General features: G+C 36.6%; 1 protein-coding gene across 1 annotated transcript; it reads right to left on the bottom strand.

Annotated features, from left to right (window-relative positions):
- Positions 1–24,380: 24,380 nt before the first annotated feature.
- LOC133778793 (uncharacterized) lies at positions 24,381–27,078 on the bottom strand. The gene is made up of 3 exons (XM_062218817.1): positions 25,762–27,078; positions 25,410–25,622; positions 24,381–25,277 (listed from the first exon to the last, which is right to left on the bottom strand). Exons 1-3 carry the CDS (start codon positions 27,076–27,078, stop codon positions 24,381–24,383), a joined length of 2,427 nt encoding a protein of 808 aa, XP_062074801.1.
- Positions 27,079–27,439: the final 361 nt, after the last annotated feature.

Below are 27,439 nucleotides of genomic sequence, written 5' to 3' on the forward strand. Positions count from 1 at the left end.
ATAGTTAGAATTTAAAAAAAAAAAAAAGTTTAAATATACATACAAAAATATATCTAAATTTCGAAATGAATAATGATAAAAATTTTAAAAAATCATGAACATATATATTATAATGAAATATATACAATGTGATAGGTTAAATTAAAAAAAAAACTATGAAATCTTAAATCTATAAAAAAACCTCCATAGAAAAACAAATAAATCTAACAATGTATAGAAAAAAAATGCATAAAAATGTAAAACTAACACAAAATCATGTATATTACTCATCCTAATGCTAAACCTATGATTTTTTTATCAAAATAATTAACTAAAATTCATAAAAATTAAAAAAAACTAACCTTGAAAACCCTAAAATCGCAGCCCCTTTCGTGCTCTCTGTTTGGTGTGCTCTCTCTGTTTGGTGTTATGAGGAAGAAGAAGACCCAAAATTCATTAAATGGCCAGGGGGACATCCAACGTCTCCCACTGGGAGACGTGGGACACGTGGCACGTCTCCCACTGGGAGACATTGAATGTATAGAGGGGTACATCCAACGTCTCCCACTGGGAGACGTGCCACGTGTCCCACGTCTCCCAGTGGGAGACGTTGGATGTACCCCTCTATACATTCAATGTCTCCCAGTGGGAGACGTGCCACGTGTCCCACGTCTCCCAATGGGAGACATTAGATGTCCCCCTGGCCACTTCTCAACCTATTTCCAACGTCTTCCACTATTTTTAATGTCTTCCAATTGTAGTCATTAATAAAAACTTTCAATGTCTTACACCATTAGACATTTAAAACCCCTGATAAGTTTTAATGTCTTACACCAATAGTGTAAGACATTGTAGGGAGTCATTGTATATCAAATTTGTTGTAGTGCTAACTTTATTCTTTATTCTTGGATAGGAAATCTAAGATCTTGAACATAAGGTTTTTGGTAAGTATATTCTTAATGGTATAGTTCTTCCATTCTTTTCATCTCATTCTCTTTAGTATACTCACCTTTCCATTTATGGGTTTTAGGAGTGTTCCAAAGTCCCAAAACTGTTCTCATATCCCAGTATTTTTGGTAAGGAAAATAGGATAGGATTCTATATGTTATATTATGTGTTATCTTATAATATATGTGCTATGATTAACCTATGATTTATGTGATGTTATGTATGTTTGTAGACTTGGGCATATGACCTATATAACTAACAAACCCCAATAAATTTATGGGCATATGACTTGCTTAGCTAGCAAGCCCCACAAATCTAATGGGCATATGACTTGTTTGTTTAAGGGACCCCAAGTAATAATGGCCATTATAGTATGTATGTGACATATTTTTATGATATTTTTATGTTACATTATGAATTTTATGTATATGATTTGTGTGTTAGATTTTCCTTGCTGGGCATTAGACTCACTCCTTTTATGTTTATATGTGCAGGAAAATAGCTTTGGTGGCGGGAAAGGTTCTTGGAAGCTTGGGAATGTGTATTGAGGCGGAATGGAATCAAAGGACCGAGAGTTCGATTTGAGGATGAAGTTTCTTTACTTATGGTTTTATATGTATTTTTCTGCACTTTATTATGTAATCAATTTTATTTACAATTATGTTATGTTTTTCTTTTAAAACAATGGGATCTCATATCCTACTTTAAGTTTTATGTAAGTTAACATTTGTTTTTTTTCAAGTCTTTAATAAAGTAACGATTATTTCACTTGTAAGTTTTATTAAAGATTAGTGTCTATGTATAGTTTTTGTTAATGGTCCAAAGTCTAGAGTAGTTGGGTCATTACAGTTGGTATCAGAGCAACGGTTCGGCCATGCGAACAGATGTTATAATAAGCAGAAATATTATAATATCAAAAGGAATTCTCTTACACCACAAGCAGTACTGCTTGGATGCAATTGTTCAAAGTAAAAGGAAAATATGTTGCCCATGCAGCAAAATTAAAAATAAAATTTAGCCTTTACATCACGACCCGTGGGTCGTGTAATTAAAAACAAAGTAAAGTAAAAGAATAAAAACTTCAAGGAGCATTAGGACCAGGAGGATCTTGTTCAGCACTCTGGTCGACTACGTCTGTAACGCCCTGGATAGCCAAGACCGTTACAATGTGTGTTTATAAAGTGCCAGACTTGCTAATCAAGTCATTTTATTGAAAGCGTGTCATCGAAATTGTAAAGGAACTAGGGTTAAAAATGTTTTGGTCTCAAAAGCCACATATTCATTGAGAAGCATTTCTTGTTTACACGGGATCCCCAAAAGTATCAAGTTTAAAGACTGTAGACAAAATTCATAAAGTTAAGATACAATAACAAGCCATATTAAGGCAAAACGAACAGTTAGACAATCCCTGTCCTGATCCACTCCTCGACCATGGTGATCGAGCAGCTGGCTATGTACATTCCACCCCGAAGCCCTCCATCTCAGGCTTGGTCAAATCTGCCTTTGCCTTTACCTGCACCACGTAGCACCCGTGAGCCAAGGCCCAGCAAGAAAACACAACAACAGAGCATAAGCAGTCAACAGACAAATCAATATCTCACGTTGCATCACAAGTTCTCAATCATATAATCATTCATTATAATCAAGTATTCAACATACTAAACATATCAACTCATATCATATATCACTGCACAAATGATAACTAGGGCTAGCGCTCTCAGGCTGCTCCCTCCATTATCCCACTGACTCCGGCTCGCTTAAACCGAGCTCAGTGAATATTAAGCTGTCCTCGGCTACCAGTGGCCAAGCCGCGCCCTGTGCGCAAATATTATGTACGGCACTCTTAGGCCGCTTTTACATGTCCCATGGCATAATACCATCATTTACACGATGCAAATATCGGGAGCACTTAGTCCCATCACAAACATATAACCGGGTGCAGTTTTCTTACCTTTTAATTCACTAGCTTTGATCCCTCGACTCCTTGAGCACGATCCCCCTCGAGCCCTAACGCTCACATAAACACACCATAGGCCAAAGTCATCATCAATCCTCAAGTCCAAAATCTAGCCTCGGGACCAATCCCGAGCCCCCAGGAAGTCCTAGTTCCACCAAACAAGGTGGTGGAATCAAACCACAAACCCTCGGTCAAAAACCCTTGCAAATAACCCTAAAATCCCCTTCAGAAGACAGGGTAGCGCTACAGCGCTCATGGGAGGGCGCTACAGCGCTACAAACAGAAGCAAAATCCACTCAGCAAGCTTGGCCTAGCGCTACAGCGCCCAAAGGCTAGCGCTATAGCGCTAGTCACAGACAGGCAAACACCAGTTTTCCCTTCCTGCGATTTCCTCGAACCAACCTCAACCAAAACTACTCCAAATCTTTCCCAAACTCAAAAACAAACTTATGATCATACTCAACTCATCCCAAGCACCCCAAATACCTAGAACTCAAGCACATACATCCCCAAACTCAAAATTCACCATAGCCACTTCTAGACATTAAAACTCAGCAGAAAACCAGTTGAACATCAAAGTTAGAGCTTAGAATTTATACCTTTGATGGAACTTTGACCCCAAGTTGTCTCTAGACCTCCTTGACTTGCTTCTCCACAACCCTTGGCTCCAACTTCCCTAGAATTCCCCATCAACACAGCTTAGATATCTTTGCTAAACACCAAAACCAGAACTGAAGGAACTTACAGAATTTTACCTCAAGTGTTGGTGAGTTCTTGCTAATCCCCTGCCAATTCCTCATACCTAGCTTAGGATCCTTGATGCTTAGTCTAACCCTGCCCTCCTCTGGACTTTGCTCCAAAAATCCTCAAGAAACTGATGAAGGAAATGTAAATCAACCTTAGAAAACTCTCTTTGTTTTCTCCCTTTCTTTTTCCCTCTTTTCTTTTCCTTCCTTTCTTTCAGACTTCTATAACTTTCTACAATTCCCACTAACATAAAGCTTCAGTAATCTCCCCCCTATAGAAAGCCAAATGACCTCAATGCCCTCCCCTTTATTTCTAACCCTTTAATCCACTTAAGGGCATTCTAGTCATTTTACCCAATTCCCGCTAACTCCTCGAGTGTCTCTAATATTTCCCGCTTAACTCCCGATACCTAATTAATCACCAATAATATTCCTCAATGTCAAGATAGACTCCAGTATACTCACTAAATTTCCATTTATACCCCTGAGCTCACCCCGAGCCGGGTATAAATCCCCGCCATGACTTTTTCGCTACTTTGCTCACTAAGATCGTCTCGAGTCACAGATCACAGATACATCCACATAATAATGTGGTCTCGACAATTTCCACATATATCAAAGTAGTTGTGCCCATAATGGCCAAGATTACGATTATGCCCTTCTAACCAAATCAGGGCCTACATGCATACTAATACACATAGTCATGCATCTCAATTATTCAAATAGTCATATAACATGTTTTAAATCATAATCATGCATCTTAATCATTAAAGTCACACATAATTCCCATTATGCCCTCCAGGTACACTAATCAAGGCCCTTAAGCCTTATTAGCAAATTTGGGTCGTTACAACGTCCCCAACGATTTCTCCTCCCTCCGCTCCGGCAGCTGGCTGAATGCTTAGGGAAGCAGGGATTATAGCTCTCTCTTCGGTAGCCAATTGAGCAGTACAACGGGTTAACTCGGCATTCCTGGCGTCTTCTGGGAGGTAACTGAAGTCGGCACCTTGGTTGTGTTTCCAAAAATCATAGAAACACCGAAGTGTCGCGTTCTTGTACCTCTCCAGGTCCTTGGCATTAGTGAGCTTGAGCTATTCCACCTGGCTTTTGAGAACATCAATGGTCATGTCCTTAGCGAGATGCTCCTCCCTAAGTTTCTTGACTTCATGCCATTGGATTCGGCTGGACTCCAGGTAGTCATCCCTTTGCTTCCTCATAGTTTTCTGAGAAGCTTGCTTCTCAGCTAGTTCTGCCACCAGAGCATCCTTCTGCTGGGTGACCACCTCCAACTCCCTAGCATGCCTAGCCTCTGCAGCCCAAAGCTCCTCGATGACCTTTGCCCGAGACTGCTCGATGCTAGCGCTAACACGAGTACGAGCAGCGGTCATTGTCAGCATGGCTTGCAGTCAAAGGATAAAAGTTAGGCTATATTACAAGAAGGAAAGATAAAAGCCAAGAGAAAGAGTACTTACACTGGCCACTTCGTTGAGAGCCCTGTTAAGGATCTGGTCGACCCCCATGCTCTCAACTTCAGCCATTGCTTCCCTGCAACGGTCATGCTTCAGGATGTGAGCAAGGAAATCTTTAGCTGATCGTAGGGAACGGCTCGAGAGTCAGGACCCAGGAAGTTTGACTTGTTGGGCCTATTCTTTTTTAGCCGCAGGCGGAGGGTTGGTGGTGGCAGGTGCTGCCTCCTTCTCAGCAGAGGCGGTTGTTTGAGCAGAAGGTTGGCCAGAGGGCCCATTCTTAGGAGGATCAGCTGCTCGACCCTTCTTGGCCGAGGGTTCTTGATTCGCCATCGTGTCTCCTAGTCGATTTCTTCCGTTGGACCAGGGGGACCTCCTCTTCCTCTTGAGTCTGATATAAGTCGAAAACATTGGGGGAAGTCATCTCTGCAGAAAAAGATAAGCATGCAGACAGTAAGACAGAAATAGATAAAAAATCATGGCATATCAGAAAGGAGGTAAAGGAAATCACAAAGTTCAATACCCGAGCTACAACTACTTGCCGCTACACTACTGACTCTATTAGTCATACACTCACTCTCTGGCACGAAGAAGTCTGGCCCTAAATTTGGAGTATAAGTAAAATTGTCGTCCCCGTCAAACAAGTGACAGGGAATTGGCAAGCTATTTAAAAGCGAAATAACAGTACCGCTTTCGTCTGAAGACTCATCCAAGTCTACGACAACTTCTGCAACCTTTTGTTTCCCCTTCCCTTGGGGGTCAGAAGGCCTTTCTGCTGAGGGGGCGCCAGTCGGTTCCCTGATCGTAACCCTAGTCGGTCTCCTTCGAGGAGGGGACGCTGGGGGTTGCTGCTCAGGATGCCCCTCGGCAGTGGCATCTGCCACCACGGGTTCCCTCATTTCCTAACGAGGAGCCAGGAGGCCAGATAGCCTCAGGTTTTCATCAGTGACCAGGGACTTAATGCTTTTTTCAGTGTCTGCCATCCTGGCCAGTGCGTTGGACCTCAACACCATGTCTGGTGTTGGGTTCGGGCGTAACCATGGTCCTGAAAGGCACAAGATACTTTAGAGAAGTGCAAAAGAACTTTCTAAGGAAAAGTAACGACCAGTGAAAAGGGACATTTACCTCCTCGAGCGAAGGCCAAGTTGTTCGCAGTCATGTCTGGCGTGAGGAAATACTCCTGGTTGTATTTCCCAACGTTGGATATATGGGTAGTGTCACTCAGGAACGTGCGGTTTGTTTCCTGGTGACAAAGATGAAAAAAGCCTGTCCCGTATTGTTGAGGGTTGGACTTAAGGTCAAAAAGGAAGTTGACCTCGTGAGGGGTGGGCTCTGGCCATTTTTTGAGTTTATAAAGGATATAGAGTGCGGCCAGCATTCTATATCCGTTTGGGGTAATTTGAAAGGGGGCAACACCAAAGTAGTTTGCCACCCCCTGATAAAATGGATGTAGAGGAAGGGTAGCCCCCGTCTCTATGTGGTACCTTGACCAAGCGCTGTAGACGCCCCCAAGCAGATTAGCTCTCTAGTCAGCAGTTGGGATCTTGAGATTGACCCCGGTAAGAGGATACTTCCTAAGGTAATTGGAAAGCATCCGGGGAGTCACCTGGCTAGTGGGAGAAAGATACCACTCGACATCAGGAAGGTTTGAATGCCGAGGGCGAGCCCTGGCCTGAATGCAAGGGTCAGGGACAATGTTTTCTCGACCACTAGTCGAGGGAACCCTAGCCTGCGAATCAGGCTGGGCAGGTGGATTTGGATTGCTTTTAGGGTTCAGTTTCTTCTTGCCTGGAGATTTAGAGCGGGCCATTTGAGGTGGTGATGGTTGAGGTATAGAAGAAGAAACTCTGGAAAATGGAATCGCGTGAACGCGATGGGCCGGTTGTTCTTCGCCTTCAATCAGTTGTGCAAGAAGATCGTCGTCGATTGGCCGCTCACCTCCCCACAAATCTGGCATTAAAATCTGTGAACAGAAGAATGGGGAGCTGAGGATGAATAATTTAGAAATTTTTTTAGAATAACGCTGGTCGTGTATAAAAGTCAAACTTTTATACAACAGCATTCTAACAAAAAAACTAATTTTTTCACATGAACAGTTTGAAAGGCAGATCAAAAAGTGAAAGTAAAAAGCTTTTTTTAAAATCTTTTTAAACTCCTTTAAGGGCGGGAAAAACTCAGTTTTTCAACCAGCATAAAAATCGAATCTTTACTTCGGTTTTACGTCCTAAATTTGTGATCTCAACTATCAAACTAACTCGTAACTTCTAAATAGCAGAGAAACATCATCCTATCTACTTTCACCCAGTAAATCCCCTACCTTCATGCATCTCAACCCAGAAACACTGAAGCATGCACAGCAAAGATAAAAGAACATAAAGGTTCTGAAACTTACCAAAGCAAAGGTCGTGGAGATTTGGAAGAGCTTCAGGAAAAGATGAACGCACGGCTGGTTCTTGAAACGCTAAAAGATGACCTTCGGAGAGATTGAAGGTTCTGGTTTTAGGGTTTCTTGAAGGAGAAATAACTTGCATAAAAAGGAAAATAAAACTATGAGAAGGCTATATATATTTTTTGTCCGTGACATGAAAGAGGAAGTAATCATCAGTTTCCTCTTTTCAAAGCATGGGGAAGGGTGATAGCCGTGATTGGACAGGGGTAGGTTACTTTTCCCAAGGATGCACGAACTCCTCTGACAGATCTGGTGGGGTAATCGAAGGATCGTTTCCTTAAAGTTTATTTGTTGTTGGTCGTAATAAATAAACTTGGGGGGCAAATGTTATCCAAAAAACAGGCACGAATGACGTGGCAGGCGATTTCTTAACACATGGTTGACACCTAGCAAAGTTCTGTTAGAGTTTCGACCAGTAAGACATTACAGGCGCGGCGGTTGAGTTTTTCTTACGACCAGCATGGTCATATACTCCGCATATTTCAATATGATCTTGGGTGAATCAAAGTCAATCTCGAGATTATCTCCTATGATTCCTGATTATCCGATTAATTAGGAGAGAATATCTGTAACAAATTGATGTAATCCCCCTTGAGCCTATAAATAGAAAGAGATAGCTCAAGGAAGGGACTTTTGGCTATTAGATTAACGAGTGTACTGTTTATCTCTCTCAGGTCTGTGAAACTCGGAGAACCCTAGTTCTTAGATCACTCCTTTGAGATCTCATATCAATAATAGCTCAAGTGGACGTAGGTTATTACCAGCTTCTGGGGCCGAACCACTATAAATTCTTGTGTGCTTTACTGTTTTTGTCATTATATTCATTCCAACATATTCATCCACATCAAGTATTTTGACTCCGTGTCAGTTGACCAAAACAAGGGTCAACAGTTATCATATAAAAATAATATAGTTAAATTAACATATTTATAATATTTGTATTAGTTAAAAACGAGTTGTTTTATTGATTAAATATTGTAAAATTTTAGTTATAATTTTTTTAATATGTATGTTTAAAATAATATTAATTTTTTGATAAGACAATGCCGACACACTATTGGATTAATTATTAATTCAATTAGTTATTATATATTTAATAATAAAAAAGTTTTTTTTAAATTAAAATTCATTAATGATACTTATTATAATGTTATAGTATTGATTTTATTTTTTTTCTTTTAAAACTAATAACAATTATTTAGGAAAAAAGTAATATAATATTGAAATAAAACTTTCGCTATTGACTCCAACGTCGGCAGTTAATTTACGGTCAATGCCGACAGTTAAAAATTGTCGCTATTAACCCCAACAGCGACAGTAAATTTAAGGCCAATGCCGACAGTTATAAAATGTCGCTATTGATTGCAATGCCGACAGTTGATAAAAGTCCAATATCGACAATTATAAACTATCGCCAAAGTCAAAATTAAAAGAACAAGAATCATAATTAAAAAATAACTAAATTATGTAAATATATTTATAAAAATATGTATTATTTAACTTTTAGAACAATATGTTGACGCCGTTTTTCGTCAACTTAAAGAGGAGAGCAATTAAACAAAATTATAACAAGGGAAATAAAATAAAAAGATGAAAACAAGATCTTTTTACGTGGTTCAGTAGTTAAGATATGCCTAGTCTACGAGTCTGTGTTAATAACACTTGGGAGTCTTCTGGAAACTTTCATAGAATAATTGCCCAGAGTATTCTCTCAAGATCTCAGAATTTCGGTCCTTTACAAATGGAGCTTCCTTCTCTATTTATAGAGAAGGTTACAGAATTCGTTCCCACATATTTCGGGAAGATATTCTATAAATCAAATAATATAATGCTAATCAATGCATTATTTGCTACGTGCATAATAGAGTGATTCATTTCACAAAGCCTGACTTCTCCAAATCACCAAACCATATCACCAGCTGTCGAGACTGAAACTACGCTCCAATGAAGGACTGAGGAGTGGTCAAGTCTTGCCTTGACTGCTTCCTCAACGGCCACAGTCTCTATCTCTTTGACTATTGTGTCTCATCTTCGAGGTTTTTCTTCAATAGATCAGGAACATGCTCCACTAGCTCATGCATCTACTCCCCAGATGACGTCGTCCAACGCGCCACCGATATCTTAAACTCCGACGAGGGTTTCGGCAATTACCACTGTAATGCCCCGAATTCTCCGATGTGGTTTAATGGCGGGAATAGTAGGCTGGGAGGGCCATACTTGTTTAATTATGCCATTAATTGATAAAATGCATGTATATGTGGATTATATTATAATATGATGTTAAGCGCATGCATGTGATTCCATATTTTTAATTACAGGGGTGTGATAGTAATTTGGCCCGTTGAGGGTAAATTGTATATTTGTATGCATGTCGGTGATATATGTTGAGACCACATTATAATGCGGGTTTTTTCGAGCCATTCGGCATGAGACGACCATGGTATGTTAATTAGCGGTCTGGTCATAACAGGTTTAAGTTCGAGGCTCGGGAGGAGTCTCGGGGTGATTTTAATGATTAGAGCGTTACCGGGCATTAAAGAGCAACGGGATATGAATTTTTGGTGTTTGGGGTTATTGAGAATAGCGGGAATTGGAGAGCGTTAATTATGATTAACGAGATAGGTTGGAAAGGACAAATATGCCCTTGGGAGCCTTTAGAAACCCATAATTGACCTAGGGGTATAATGGTCTTTTTACCCCTAGGATAGATATAAACTCCTTTATAATGTGAAGTAGAGAGAAAAACAGAGCAAGTTCTTGAGCTTACCCGTACCTTCTCCTTTCTCCACTTCCTTTGTGATTTTTGAGCTCTTGTTGAGGATTCAAGCTTGGGAAGTAGACCTTGAGAGTTTAGGAGAGTGTTCTACCATTGAAGAGCATCACAACCTGAGTTTGAGGTAAGTTTCCAGCCATTAGTTTTCTGGTATACTCTGTTTTGATGTTAGTTTTCAGCTTGTGATCTTGTTGTGGATAGTTGGAATTGATGGAAGTTTTGGTTGGGGTTTCACTTGGGTTTTGATGAGGGAGTGTTATAGATCAAGTTTAGGGGTTGTATTGGAGGTTTGAGTGGTGTTTAAGCTTGGTTTGAAAGGTTGGTTCCAAGAGAAATCGCAAGGGAAGAAAAACAGGGATTTTGGCTGAACTGGAGGTTGGGCCGCGGCATGGCCAAGGAGGGTCGCGGCCCTTGAAGGATGCTGATGGAGGCCGCCTCTATTTGAGGGGTGGACCGCAGCATGGCCAAGGAGGGTCGCGGCCCTTAGTGGCTTTTTGGCAAGAAATGGCTTTTTGGCTCGGGGATGCTAGCCTTAGGCCTCGGGGTCGATCCTACTACCCGGTTTAGTAGTGTTTGATGTCTCGGAGGCTAGGTTTTGGTTTGGGAACCCTTTGTTATTAATTTTATTGATGGAATCCCATAATTGTTTATGACCAAGTAACCGCTAAAGGACCAAAAGGTTGATCGTTCTCAAGGGTCGTTCTTTTATTCATTCTAGCTCGAACCAGAGGTAAGAAAACTGCACCCCATATGTGACATGCACGGTAATTCATGAGGCGTGTTGAATGTTTAAATGTGGACATGGATTGATTATTGAATGCTTAGCAAATCTTGCTCACTTGTGCATGGTACTGACTCATTAGTCAGATTTGGCAAAGGTGCCAGTATCAACTATGAAGCTGTGACTTATTAGTCAGGTTCGGCAGTGGTACTGGGCACTGGTCACTGGTCACATAGTGCTAACTCATTAGTCAAGACGGCCTTAGTGTGTTCCACGCAAGCCAATAAAGATTAGATCTAATCGATATCTGCATTGGATGACTCAAAGAGCATTAATGCCGGACCGACCTCAAGTTCGATGAACATTATAAGCGCTTGTGTGACTTACCCATCAGTCACTCATCTGTTAAGATAGAGACTTACCCATCAGTCTCTCATCTATTTGAGGCTAGTGTCTTACCCAGCAGCCACTCTTCTGATTAAATTAGTGACTTGCTTGTCAGTCACTCAGTATGGTTATACAATGTTGTGTTTTCTTGCTGGGCTTTAACTCATGGGTGCTATGTGGTGCATGTAAAGGGAAAGAGAAGCTCACCCAGCCTTGAGTGGAGAGCTTAGGTGGTGATGTGTACATATGCGTCCGCTTGACCACCACGGCCAATGATTACTCAGAGGAACTAGAGGGTTTACCCTATTTTTGCCGCTTAGGTCGGCGGGTTTGTAATTTTGAAACAGTAATGACCTTTTTGAGTTGTAAATAACTTGTAAATGTTCTTGTGGGCCCATGAACAGTTTTATGTATTAAGTAAAACATATCCTTTCTTTTTATTGATTTTCACCTTAGCCTGTTAATAACACTTAGAACACGTTTTTAACCAAAGGACTCGGGTAGCGAGTCAACTCACCATAACGGTTCTGGGGTAACCAGGGTGTTACAACCACCTTTCTAAGAATAATTGTGAGACCTTTGTAGTGTACTGCAAGACTGGCAAACATGTAAGCTTGCAAATCTTTTCTTGGAAAAATAAAGGAAAGATTGTGTTTGAAGATATGACTCGTCAGCCCTTTTCTGTGAAGAACACGGCTAAAACTGTGTTTAATATCCTTGTGAGAAAGAAGATTGATACGCTTCGATATGATATAAGAATTCATCAACAAGGAAAAAAAAAGGATGATGATGATGATGTTGATGCTGATGCTGATGCTGATGTTGATGCTGATGCTGATGCTGATGTTGATGCTGATGACAAGATTCAAAGAATACCTTTTCTACCTCTGTTCAACCTGTTACCTTGTCAAATGTCTTATATTATGTTAAATATTAAGAATATTTCGTTAAACTTACAAAAAAAAAACCGTTAAAACCAATAATTTTCATTTTCTACACACTTTTTATATAGAATAGATATATATACTAGATACAATCAATGTGCGATGCACATTTGCTTAATTTTATTTATAGAATTTATTAATTATTGTTGACGCCGTTTTTCGTCAACAGTGAATATAGAGCGCGTAAACAATAAATAGTTATGGCCAGAAAAATACAATAAAACAAGTAGGATTTTTTATGTGGTTCAGCAGTTAACTCTGCCTAGTCCACGAGTCTTTGTTATTAGAACTTAGGATGATTTCTTCAAGAACGAATTCTCCAGAGTTTCTCTCAAGCTCACAAAATTTCGGTCCTTTACAAAGGTGCATGACTCCTCTATTTATAGAGGAAGTCTCAGAATACTATCCCACACGTCTCTGGGAAGTTATCCTTTACATCAATAAATTTAATGGCTTTAAAAGCCTGTAACTCCTATATACAGGGAAACGTCCCCTGAAGACCAGGGGGCGCATAACTGAATAATAAATATCCCTTTATTATAGGGATGTTACAACAATAAATGTGTTATATTATTTCATATAATATAATATTAGATAAAATAATGTGACAAAATGTGATTTGTCACACAAATGTGATTTGTCACACCTTGTAACATATTATTGAGAGTCACAAAATTGGACACATGTGTGTGTCCAAATGTGACATATTTTGGAGTTACAAAATCAGTTACAAATTTGTAACTCCCAAATATTACCCAATAATGTGTATATTATATGTTACACATTTGAGATTGGATTTCATAAAGCCATATGAGAAATGGCTGATAGAGATGTGATTTTAACTCCCATATTGTGTATGGAAGTTACAAAATCAAGTGGGAATAAATTGGAACGTTTTGGAAAAAACTAAAAAAATTGGTTGCTGAAACTGACCAAGGGCCGCAGCGCTTGAAACTAGCGCCGCAGCGCTAGTGGCTGACAGATTCATACTAAGTCGGTTTTTATCCAATTTTGAACGTTTCTAACAGCCAAGTAACTCCCAAATCTCTATTTTAATTCCATAAAACACCCAATTTATCATTGGTAACAGCCATGGGGGTTGGTGGAATTTGAAATTCAAAGGGGTATCTCAAACTCTATAAATAGGAGCCTAATGCTCACTTGTAAGACACACCATTTTTCATCCACAAAGCACTTGGCTGAAAAATACACCAAAAGGCTTGATAATTCCAGAGAGTTATTTCCTAGAGAGATCCCTTAGTGCTTAGAGAATAGGGGGAAATAAGCTTTTGGACAAAGGTCTTGAACCTTGTTCAAGTTGGTGATCCCCACTACTCTACACTTTGGTTGTGTGAGAGTTTGTTTGTGTTTTCATTCTTTTGTTCCTCTTGTTCTTTCTTATTTACTTGTATTGTTATAGTATTGAGTTTGTAATCTTATTCTTCTACATATTTCTATTTACTCGTATTTTGAGCAATTGAGTTTGTAATCTTATTCTTCTACATATCTCTATTTACTTGTATTTTGAGCAATTGAGTTGTAATGTTTATTTAATCAATATTATCTTGTCCATTGTATTTTTGCATAGAGTTGTATTTTTGGTTTTTCCACTTTTCCATTGAGCAATAATATATATTCTCTAACAAAATGTAGATTGCGTCTCTCCAAGTGACTCATTAAGATGTTCGAAGTCAGCAATCTACCTCGTCAGCGTCGTGCCATCCCAGGTCTCTGAGTGACTTTCGAGTTGTAATATTTTCCCCGAGGTCACGCGATTTCGAGCTCATTATTTATGTCAGGTTCGGAACTCCTGGTCCAAGGCCACCCGAGAGTAGACGTACTCCGATGTCTGTCTTTCGAGCTTGTGAGAACTTCGAGGCGACCCATCTTCGAGGTTGCCACCTGCTTTGTAGGTTCGGTGCCTAGGTTGCAAACACATATTCTAGTTACGAGTTCACACCTGTCGAATCCAGTTTTCGATATCACAATTCTCAAGGCTCGAAATTGTAGAGTCCAAGAACTTTACTTAGCTAAGATAGATAATAGTATGATAGTATGTTTAGTGTTATCTTTGTTACTATGGATTTTTGGTTCAGACCGGGAATTATTTGGACACTCATAGTAGTACTTATAGATTTTCTAAGTTTAATCTATAGTTTAAGAATATTAAGTTAACCTAAGGTTTGATTAATGTGACTGATATTAAGGATTATATTATTATATTATCAGGTTTAGACATCAACCAATAGGATTTTAAGCACATGTTATGAATGGTAATTAAGGATTAAGTATTTTTGAGGATTAAATTAAATAAGGGCAAAGTTTGAATGTTATAGGGTCAGTCAGCAGCTTTGAGAACGTTGAGGGCTTAGTCAAGGCTGTTTACTCCATTCAAACTTAGCTAAAAATGTGTAAATTCGTGTTTAAATATTCAGCGTATGCCGATATATCGCAGCACGTAGATACGGAAAACACGAATCGATGCACGGTCGCCTCGGGAACAAAGGTCCAGGCGATATATCGCCTATAGGGGGCGATATATCGCCTCCACCAGCATGTTTTCAAACTCTTTTGAATTCATTTCCTTTCAGCCATTCAAACTCCTTCAACAGTCCAGCATCTTTTGAACAAGTCTTCAGCCTCTGCTGAACGATTATTCAAATGATTTTCATCTAAAAAGCCATTATTTTTATTCAAGTAAAATCAAGATATTTTCATTCCCAAACTCTATAAATAGGACCTAGTACCCAGCCATTATTCACCATTTGCTCTAAGTTCAGAAGCTGCTAGTGTTAAGTGAGTGTGAGAGTGTAAACACCTGGTTTGGGGAAAAACTATAAGCTTAAACATCATAAGCTTATCAAACACTTTGGGAAGTGAGTGCAATAGTATTTCGGTGGAAGTTAGATTGATCTTGCAAATCTTTGAGGTAAAACCAAAACTCTATTTCATTTATTTCATGCTATTTCCTTTCTCAAAACCTTCTACTCAGTCCCCTAACCTCATTCTTATTTTGGTTAGGGAATCCAAGCTCTTAAGCATATAAGTCGGTAAGTATGTTTTCTATGGTTTAGTCTTTCCATCTCTTCCATTTCATCTCCTTTCTTTAGACTCACTATTTCTTATGGTTTTAGGAGTGTTCCAAAGGTCCCAACTCAGTCCATAGTCCCGGTAACTTTGGTAAGGAAAATAGGCTAGAATCTATATGTTTTATGTTTATGTTATCTTATGTGTTATGTTATGATATGTTATGAATATGTTATGAATATGTTATGCATGTGTTTGTTGTAGGCTTGGGCATATGCCCTATTTGACTAACAAGACCCCAAAAAGATTGTGGGCATAAGCCTATTTAGCTGGTAGGACCCCACTAATCTCATGGGCATAAGCTTGTTTAGTCTATGGGACCCCAAGTAATAATGGCCATTATAATAAGTGTATTATGTGTTATGATATGTCTTTACGTTATTATGAAATTATGTTTATGTTTATGACTATGTGTTAGATTTTCCTTGCTGGGCATTAGGCTCATTCCTTTCTGTTTATGTGCAGGAAATAAGCTTTAGAGGCGGAAAGATTCGTGACGCTTAGAGGATGTGTATCGATGGTGAATGGAGTCAAGGGGCTGAGCGTTATTCGATTCGAGGATGTAGTCTTCTTTATGTTTTTATGGTTTCAAATGTATTTTCCGCATTTTCTATGTAACCCTTTTTACTTTAAGTTGTTTTTTTTGTTTTAAAGACGATGGGTACCCATATCCTACTTATTTTTATGATATTTCCGCAAAAATGTAAGTTTTATGTATAGATTCGTTAATGGTCCAAATAGTCTAGATTAGTGGGTCATTACAGAAATCTGGGTGTAACAATTATATTTATTTAATTTGTATCATTGTCATATAAATTTCAAATAAATAAACAATGTTATGAATAAAAGAATAACATAAACATATTAAATGAAAAATTAAATCAAAACATTATTTATGATTTTTTTAAAATATATATAATGTAACCTTTTTAAACACAAATAATATTTTTTTAATAAAAATTAAGATTATGTATTATATATTATTATTATTATATTTTATAATATTTAAATATATATTGATATAAGTATTAAATATATAGTTTTGTATTAAATATTATTATAATAATAATAATATTTTATAATATTTGAATTCATATTAAAATAATTAGTAAAAAATTAGGATTATCATAATAATAGTTTATAACATTTAAATTTATATTAATATAATTATTTAATATCTATTCATGCATTATATATTATTATAATAATGATATTTTATAACATTTGAATTTAAATTATATTAATATAATTATTATATATGTAGTCTTGTATTAAATATTATTATAATAATGATATTTTATAGTATTTGATTTTATAAAAATATATTTTTAAGTTAGTTTTAAAAGGTATATTCTGTTAAATATTTAGAATATTACATTAAAGTTTACAAAACAAACCGTTAAAACTGAGAATTTTCGTCATCTACATACTTTTTATATATAAGAGATATATATACTAGATACAAGTAACATATATTTACTTTTATTTATAGAATTTATTAATTATTTTTATTAAATTTATATCATTGTTATAACTTTCAAATAATAATAAACAATAGGGAAATTACCAACTGTACGTTTTTTTCTCACTTCTTTTTCACATTTACGTCTTTTTTTTCTTTTTCATTCTTATAAGTGTATTCCCTCAAATATACGGTGTGCATATTTTTATTATTTCCTTTATACATTTTCTTCCTTCTCTCTCTCCCGCGTTGATTGCCTCAACAGTATAGTTGTGCCAAATCAGTCCTTCAACAATGATCTCTCCTCATAACTGCGAGCCTCTTCCAGAGTATCAACACTCACTAAGCGCCCATACTGCAAACATGTCAACACCACAGCCATCACTTGCGTCATCACCGAAAACCATAACACAAGGCCAACCCCTGCCAAAACTGTTGCTGCTTCCACCACCGTCAACGTGTCACAAAAACTTTCGTCGTCGCCTAAAACCACAACAAGCCTAATCCTACTAAAGTTGTTGTTGCCTCCGCCGGTAGCGAGGTCGCATTGTTGTCTAAAGTGACAATTTCCCCCTGTGATTTAGCCATATTTTCATCCTCATTGCACAATGAACCACATCATGAAAGGAAGAATAAAGACATATACATGACCCATAACTTTATTATTTATTAGATTTTATACATTATGATCAGACTACCTTGATATACTCATATATATTATATATTTGTGTTATTATTACTTAGATTAATTTAAGAATCTTTATTATAAATGGGTGTCATAGGAAAATTCTAAATTATGTCCATTATTATCAAATATTATAGAGATAAATAGATATCTACCTAGCTATTTCCAAGGATTCTGTCAATTATTTTTGTTTTTGACTTAACCTTCTTATTGGGTTGTTGCTTAGTGTTGTTTTAATATAAATTGCATTTGTAAGTAATAATAAGGAAGTAAGATAAAAATATACATATCTGGTATATTTTAAAGTTGATGAGTTTGCATTTGAAGTTGCATATGAGTTTTAATTGTCATGGTTGCATTGAGGTTGAATTGAGTTTTTTTAAGTTGCTTTAATTTTCATGTGCTTGCATTTTAGGTTGTAATGGGTTGCACAATGATGAATTTAGCATATAAACTTTTAAGTTTTCATGGGGTTACATTGAGATTTTTAAAGTTGGTTTAGATTGCATGGACTTGCATTTGAGGTTGCAGTGGGTTGCATAAGTTGTATAAGGATGATATTTGAAAATGAGATTTTTAAAGTTGTTTTAGGTTGCATGGAGTCGCATTAAGCTTGGCTTGACTTGCAACTCATTGGGTTGCATGAGGTTGCATTGAGCTTGCATTTGAGGTGTGTAGTGGGTTGTATAATAATGAAATTACTATATGAGCTTGCCACAACGAAGACAGGTCAGTCAGAAAATCCATTTTTTTGGTTGAACAATTCTATTGCGACGACATGTTGTCGCCGTAGGTCATTGAAAATTTTGAAATTTTGAATTTCAAAAAATAGAGGGTGGGGGTTCACGGACCTACAACGACGACATGTGCTCGCAGTAGGATCACGATCTCTCAGTATTTCGTGTTCTACGTGTACCCTACTGCGACGATATGTCGTCGCTATAGGTGATTTTATTTTAAAAAATCATTTTAATATTGATATTAATAAACCCTAATTATAAAACCAATTATAAATATTAATATTAAATATAAATAAAAAAATTATTAATTAAAATATGATTTAATATTAATAACATAATATTTAGCAGAAATTATATTAATATGAAATCAAAATCAAAATAATTAGTTCAACTTAGTATAAAAGTAAGTAGTATAGTCTCCAAAATGTAAAAAACAAAACAAAATATTAATAAATTTAAAAGCATAACATAATCAAACTAAATGTCATCTAAATCAATCCCAAAATCGTCGTCGTCGTCGGGCTCTTATGGTGGCTGTGGTGGAAATTGGCTCGAGCTTCGAAAGTTTGCTATCATGGATTGTATCATATTCATGTCCAAGTTCACATGTTGAAATTGTGAGGCTTGGATGTTCGGGTTGGAAGCTTGCATAAATTGTTGCATTTGGAGAAAGTTGTTATTAAAGGTCATGATGGTTTGACTGAAGTGTTGAATCATTGACTGAAAAATTAATTAACAAAATTAAAAATCATAAATATAATTAAATTAACAATACAAATCTAAAATGAAAAATAAAATTCAACACTATCTAAAATAACCAATTACACAAATAAAAATATAATTTAACCATTAATCAATTATAAAATATTTTAAAAAAATTACCCAAGGCTCGGGCTGGAGGATTATCCAAAGACAAAGGCTCGGGATGATGATCAAATGCCTAAATATGAAAAGAAAACAAACAAAAAAAAGTCAAAAACTCATTTCCACCAAATACAAAATACACACATATATTAAGAAAAAAAAATACATTTTAAATGCTATAATAGTAAGATAATGAGTTTAGACTACCGAAACTTGGAAGAAATTGGCAAAAAATGGACTAGGACACGTTGGAGAGACGAGGTGCAGCGGACGGAGGCAGATCGTCTCTGGTTTTCACCAAACAAATTTCTAGAAAAATAAAGAAGAAGGCTCGGGTTGGGAGACATATCGCCTGATTCTACAGCGACAATATGTCGTTGCTATAGAGTATAAATGAGTCGTTGTTGTACAATACACACATTGTTTCAATTACCATACGTGGACCCTATGTCGTCACTATAGACAGGGAAACAGTACACGCACCGCTTCAGTTATCAAGCACGGACCCTATAGCGACGACATGTCTACGCTATAGAGAACAAAAATTGACAACTGATTGTTGGCTATAAACAGTAACTGTAAGGTTTTCACCAAAATTTTGGGGCGCTATGCCGTCGCTATAGATGAACAAAATTGACAGACAACCATTGGTGGTCAACTTTCCCTCCGTTTTTTTGAGGGGTAGTCGTCGCTATAGACCAGACATTTTGGAGGGTCAGTCCAGTTTTCCCTTCTTTTTTCCCCAACGCCTTACAAATACAACATGTCGTCGTTGTAGGGTGTCAGGAAATTAGAGAGACTGGACATTTCTTCATTGATCACGTCGATGTAGCTCAATATTTTAAATAAATTTAAAAAAAATATTATTTGGTGGAATTTGCCTACTTTCAGCGACGACTTCTCTGTCGTCGCAATATATGTCGTCGTTGTAGGGTATTTTTCTTGTAGTAATGCTCATTCGTACTGTGAATTTTAAGTGTGAGTACATACTTATTTTTTTTTTATTTGAAATGCATATTCTATTTAATTTGTTATTTTTCTTTTTTATCAACAATTAAATAATATTAATTACACTTTCCTTAATTAAAAGAATTATTACTTTACAGATTAGGTATTTAAAATGGGTACATTTATTATTAATTTTTCTTCTTATAAATATGTAATAAAATTATAATAATTGTATATATATGTAAAATAAGGAAAAATTATATATGTTACGGTAATATTGAAAAAAAAAATTTGAAATATACGGTAATCAAAAGTAATTACCATAATATGGTTCCTCCACCCATGTATCATTAGTTGTTTCTTACGAGAACTTTTTAGATACTTCTAACAAACTATATACCTACTATATATATAAATATATATTTATATACTTATATTTAAGATTTAAAAAAAGCATAACCTAATCATAAACCAGATAACTAAAAACCGTTATATATATAATGATTAATTACATAAAACACTGCATGTTTAGAACTTCCTCTATTTTAGCTTCATGATTTTTCTAATTATATTGGAGTTTTTAAATTTTAGATTAATATGATCTCATTGTATGCATAGGACATTATGTGTTCAAAAAATTAGTGCTGGTATATATATATATATAATATGAATGATTAATGTACTTGAAGGAGGTCGAACTTGAAGGTTCACTTTCGTAGAAAAAAAAAGGTTGTTATATGTTATTTTCTAGTTCTGTAGTAATCTGTTACAATAATTCATTTGTAAATATTATTTACAAAATTGTAAAAATTGTTTACAAAATATTGTCTTGTAAATCTTTGTTACAATTATGTTAAATAAATTTATAAATTATTTTATAAATGTTAATTACAAAAGTAAAAGTTTTAATTGTGAAATTAGTTTTGTAAACCTTTATTACAAAATAATTTTTTTTCGTTACAAAATAGTTTGTAAAAGTTGTTTACAAAATTAAAATATTGTATTTCACTACTTTGTAACTGCATTTTTCATATTTAATACAGTGTTTTATATATAATAAATATTTAATTTTAAGTTGTATTATATAAATATGCGGATTTTCGTAACTTTTGGTTACAATATTGTAACAATATGGAAAAGTAAATTTTTTCTGTAAATTTTGGTTACAACTTCGTAACTATACAGAAAAGTATTACTATAAACTTTATATAATTTAAATATTTTTACAAGGAAGAGTTACTAATATTATAACAATGAGTTATGAGGTCATAAAAATAAGTTCCAAATTAATAACAACGAGTTTCCAATTTCGTAACAATAAATTATAAGTTTGTAACAATGAGTTACCAATTTGGTAACAATGAGTTAAGCTTGTAATGATGAGTTACCAAATGATTACTAAAATGTTAATTATGATTAGATTAGTTGCTAACAATTTTGTAAACATAAGTTATTAATAATTTTAAAGGGTTATTGAACTAATCACTAATAATTTTGTAACATATGTTATAAATATATTGTTCAATTATAAGATTAATTACCAACAATTTTGTAAACTTAGGTTAGTAATACTTTCAAAATTTTATAGGATTTATTATCAACAATTATGTTATTGCTTGTTCATATTTTTGTAACTACTTATATATAATTTGATTTTCCATACATTTTTTTATATTTATTTTTTGTTACAACTTATTTCCATTTTAATGACTTTTTAATTATTATCTTACAAAGTTTTTATTACTTTATATATTAGAAAATATTTATTTTTGTGCTTGATGCTTGTTTGATAATGATCTAATAATACATGAACAAGAAATGTTATAATAAGTATGAATTTATATTTTAAAATGTTAAAAATTAAAGATGTTTTTAATGACATTAAATTCATAGTAATTATATGTATCATGAATTATTTTTTTAGCTGAAAAACTTTGCAAGTTAGTTAATTTTTATTGATTTTATTCATAACTTCAAATTTAAGTTTTTTTTTTTGATGGAAAATATGAATATAATGAACAAACCAGCAAGATTACAAACCAAGCTCAAAGAGCCCAACAAAAAAACAGAAACAACTGAGAAAAATCCTCTAAGAACGCCACCACACAGGACCTAATAATGCAATAAACCAGCAAGAAAACAAACCAAGCTCAAATAGCCAAACAAAAACAGTTACAACTGAGTAATAGCCTCTAAGAACGCCATCTCACTGGTCCTAACTTTCAGCTTAGGCAACCTGGCTAGTCTAGATCTAATACTGAACTTGATTAGCTGAATTACAGGACCAATAGCCAAAGATCTCAACTCAAACACACGAAGATTCCTATTTCTCCAAACCATGTACACAGCAGCTGCCAATGCAGCAGCCAACACCTGGTGCTTCAGACTTTTCAGCTTCCCACACATCTAGGTACACCAATTAGCATAAGTACTCGGCCAGATATCCCTTCCCAACCAATCCAACAAATGATCCCTGATCTGTTGAGAAAAGGGACAGGCAAAAAACAAGTGTGCATGAGTTTCCTGTTCCAATTCACAAACATGACACAGTAAAGAAGGCAGCACCAAGTTACACTGCTGCAACTTATCCCGAGTAAGAAGATGGCCGAGAGAAGCTTGCCACAAGATGAATCTATGCTTCGGGACTGCCATAGAGCACCAAACCACATCAGCAAAATCAACTCTTTCCCTGTTAAGTAAACTGTAATACAGCAACTTCAAATAGAGTTTATCACCCTTCACAGACGCAGCTAAGCTGATTTCAGAGAAGACTGACCTCAATTTCACTAGTCTCCTCCAATACCAACTAACATCTTGAGGAATAGAATAAGACCAGAAATCTTGACCCTTTAGATAGACTGAGTCCACCCATTTCACCCAAAGAATGTCTTGCTTACTAGAAACAGCCCAAACAAACTTAGCTAGGAGAACATTGTTCCAAGAACTGCCCTCCTTAAAGCCAAGACCCCCCATACACTTCGGAAGACAAACTTGACTCCAAGCAGTGAAATGTAATTTACTTCGGTTAACACTGCCTTCCTTAACTCCCCAAAGAAAATTTCTACATAAATGATCTATCTCCTTAGAAATACTCTTAGGGAGCATAAAAATACTCATCCAAAACGATCTCAAGCTCAAAAGCACCGTATTAACCAGTTGAGCCCTCCCTGCAAATGAGAGATGACGGCTGGCCCAAGTATGAAGCTTTTGCTGAATCTTAGTAATTATGATAGCACAATCTCCAGCCCTCCACTTAGTTGTTCGAAGAGGAACCCCTAAGTATTTGAGAGGAAATTTCCCTTCAGTGAACTGAATCTTCCCTAGCAAATGTTGAGTCTCTCTATCATCCAAACCCCCAAAAAACACATGCGATTTCTGGAAATTAGCAGACAAACCCGAAGCCATATAGAATTCAGTGAAGCTGTCTCTCAAAATCTGAACAGAATTAGAAACTCCCTTACAAAAAATGACCAGATCATCAGCAAAACACACATTGACTAGCTTAAGAGATTTGCATTTCGGGTGGAATCTAAACCTCTTATCCAAAGAAGCTTGACTTAACAGCCTAGTACAGTACTCCATAGCTAAAACAAACAACAACGGAGATAATGGGTCCCCTTGTCTAAGACCTTTTTTGCCTTTAAACTCCCCTTGGATTCTACCGTTCATAAGAATCAAATAGGAGGGATCCTTCAAACACACCATAATCCATTTAATAAACTTGCTAGGAAAACAGTACTCGGAAAGAATGGTCTCCATAAAATCCCAATCAAACATGTCATAGGCTTTACTCAAGTCGATTTTCATCACACATCTAGGGGAAGAATTTTTCATATTATAACCCTTTATAATATCTTGAAGAATAAGGATATTATGCGCCAACAATCTGTTTTTGACAAAAGCTCCTTGGTTTTGATGGATTAAACTAGGCAGAACAGTGGCCAATCTCCCACAGAGAATTTTTGAAATACACTTGTATATAGCATTGCAACAAGCTATAGGCCTATAATCAACTGCCTTAGTTGGTGTCTCAACTTTAGGAACCAAGCAAATGGTAGCCTTATTAACTTCCTCTGGAAAAACACCACTCTCAAAGAAATCGAAAACAGCCTCTGCAATTTCAGCTTCTAAGCTGCCCCACATAGCTTTAAAAAAACCAGAACCGAACCCATCCAACCCCGAACTTTTTATAGAGCTAATGCTAAATAAGGCATCCTTCACTTCCTACTTAGTGAAAGGTCTAACAGGCTTAACTTGCTGCTCCAGGGATAAGCAATGACCAAGTCTGAAACAAGAGGACTGAACAGGAACTGAAGCATTACTACTACTGCCCATAATTTTCTGAAAATGATGAACAAAATGCGTCACAACATCTTCAAATTTCTCAATTAATTCACCTGATTCCGAAACCACTAAAGTAATGTAATTATTGGCTCTCCTTTGCTTTAAACACTCATGAAAATAATTCGTGTTATCATCCCCAAATCGCAGCCAATCAACCTTGCTTTTTTGTCTCAAAAAACTGTCATAAGCTTTAGAATGATAAGCAAGACACGCACCAGCCAGAGCTTCCTCCCTTTGCAACTCAGTCGAGTGGGGATTTCTTTGAAGCAGTCCTTGAGCATTTTGAAACTTCTCCTTCGCCAGATTGTAATGCATAGCCACATCACCCACAACAAGTTTATTGAACTTGCAAAGAACAACCTTAAGTCTACTCAATTTTCTGACAATTCGCACCAGCCCTCTCCCTTTAATAGGCTTATTCCAGCTCTGTAAAACAGTGTCATTAAAACTCCTATGCTCAGTCCACATATTAAAAAATCTAAAAGGCTTAAGACCACTGTTATTAGCAGCTCCCATTTTGATGATGCAGTAGCAATGATCAGACAGAAGGTCCCAATTAAACAAAGCTTCAGCTTGAGGGTACAAATCCAGCCATTCTTCATTTTTAAAAACTCTATCCAGCTTAGAGTAAATTCTATTATCATTTTCTTGATTATTAGTCCAAGTAAAATGAGACCCCAAGGAACGCAACTCATCAACTAACCCCAAAGCCCTCCAATTACGAGCATCCTCCAACTCAACAGCAGTGATAATACGGCCACCCACTCTATCATTACCCTAAAAAACAACATTGAAATCCCCTATCACAACCCAAGGTTTAACAGGGAAACTTAACCCAGCAAGATCTCTCCATAGAGGAAATCTACCCTCTGTAGTATTCCTTCCATAAACGAAAGTAACACAGAATACTTTACTAGAATTAATCCCTTTAACAAGTATGTGAACAAATTGGTCACTCTCCATTAGGATCTCAACAGTCACCACCTGAGGCAGCCACAAAACCAGAATACGACCCTCCGAATTAGTACCCGAGTAGTAATTGCACCCTCTAAAAGAAGTACTCATCATTTTCCCAATTTTTTCACCATAAAGTTTGGTCTCCAAAAAAGCTCCAAGACCAATCTTATTCACAAAACAGAATTTACTCAGAGAAACCTGCTTCTCCCTTTAATTAATGCCTCTCACATTCCAGCTAAGCATGTTGTGACTCTCCATTAAACAAACTTGTTGAAGCTAATCCCAAGTTTGTGACCTCCACTACCTTATCCTGCAAAACACCATATGAGTTTCTCAGGTTGCTCTGAATCTTCCTATTAACCCTCTTAAGAACACCTCCTCTTTTAGGAGCACTCCATTCCAACTTATCTGTCACAGTAACATTACTATCGGGAGCAACATCAGTATGATCTGCATTCCTAACTTGAGCCTGAGACTGAGATAACCCCTGACCTGCATCTAATCCCTTATCATCTACATCCTTCGTGACATCTACCTTTTCTCCACTAGTAACATTCATTTCTTCTGAAACTGGTTGTTGTTCTGTGTTACCTCGTTGAGTCTCAACTATTCCAGTATGACCTTTCTGCCTCCAAACCTCAGTAGGCTTCCTGTTACACATACTAACTGTATGACCAAACACCTTACACCCTCTGCACTGGGTTGGGAGCCACTCATACTCCAGCAGCTGTTCCATTAATTGCCCTTTCTCATTAAGGAACTGAATAGATTTAGGGAGATCCTCAGCGATCTCAATTTCAACTAACACTCTAACAAATTGCATCATCGACCTTTCCTTAGTAACTTTGTCTACCAGAAGTGGGTTCCCTGTAGTGCTCACAAGAGCACTTAAGAATTTTGTACCCCAATATTGCAAACCCAGTCCTGGCAATCTAATCCACACAGGGACAGTTTTCACAGCCTTAAGAGTATTCAAATCAGCTGACCAAGGCTTCACTATCACTGGTTTTCTATCAAAGTGCAGAACCCCAGCTTCTAAAACCAAATCTCTTGTGGCCTCATCACGGAACTTAACAAGCGTAAGACTAGAATTAAGCCTAGAAATTCTCTCAATCCCTAGTTTACCCCAAATCCTTTTGACAAATCCCTCAAAAATTGCAAATGGTGGGTTAGCCCCAAGCACCATACACACTACAGCTGAGTTCCAGAAAGAAGTCTCAACCTGAATCTCATCCAAATCCACCTGGGCAATCCGAATCCCTTCCTTAACAATTGGCTCCTCAAAAGTAAGTTTAGCCCCTCCCTGATTAGGCAGCAAGGAGCGAAACTGGGACCATTTATCTTTAGCTTGGCTCAGAAAATCATCCTCACCAACACCCTTATCCTTCCCAATCGCTCTAGTCCCCAAAACACCAGACGGATCCCTTTCAGAATCTAAAGCATCTCGCGAACCAAAGTCTGGGAAATCCACCATCGAATCTTTGAACTCATCATCTATATCCTCTGGTGCATCATGATCCTTCGCAGTTCTACTAACCTCACTCGTCTCTTGTACCACCGGAGAAGCTATCACCGTCGAAGCTGAAGCAGGCTTTTGGCTGTTCTTCTTGCGTCTCGCCATGGAGAAACCAGAGCACAGCGTCGGGCCCGATATCAAGGTTATTATAAATTTAAGTTAATTTTGTTAAAGAAATAAGTATTCAAATAGAAAATCCTAATCCTAATCATCATTAAATTATTATTTTTATTGAGAAAATAACTAATTTCATCAATTTTTTTATTTAATTAAAACAAATAAATTCATATCATTATATATTTATAAGATTTTTTTCTTACTATGTCCCATTTTTTTATTAACATTAGTAATTATATTTTATTGAAAAACAAAATTCATTTTCTTTGTTTATACATTTTTTGGCCCTATGTTTTGTCTCATTATCTGTTTGAATCCTGTGTTTTGACAAATTACTTTTTGGACCCTA

This window comes from Humulus lupulus, chromosome 5 (genome assembly GCF_963169125.1).
Source record: "Humulus lupulus chromosome 5, drHumLupu1.1, whole genome shotgun sequence".
Classification (NCBI taxonomy): Eukaryota; Viridiplantae; Streptophyta; class Magnoliopsida; order Rosales; family Cannabaceae; genus Humulus; species Humulus lupulus.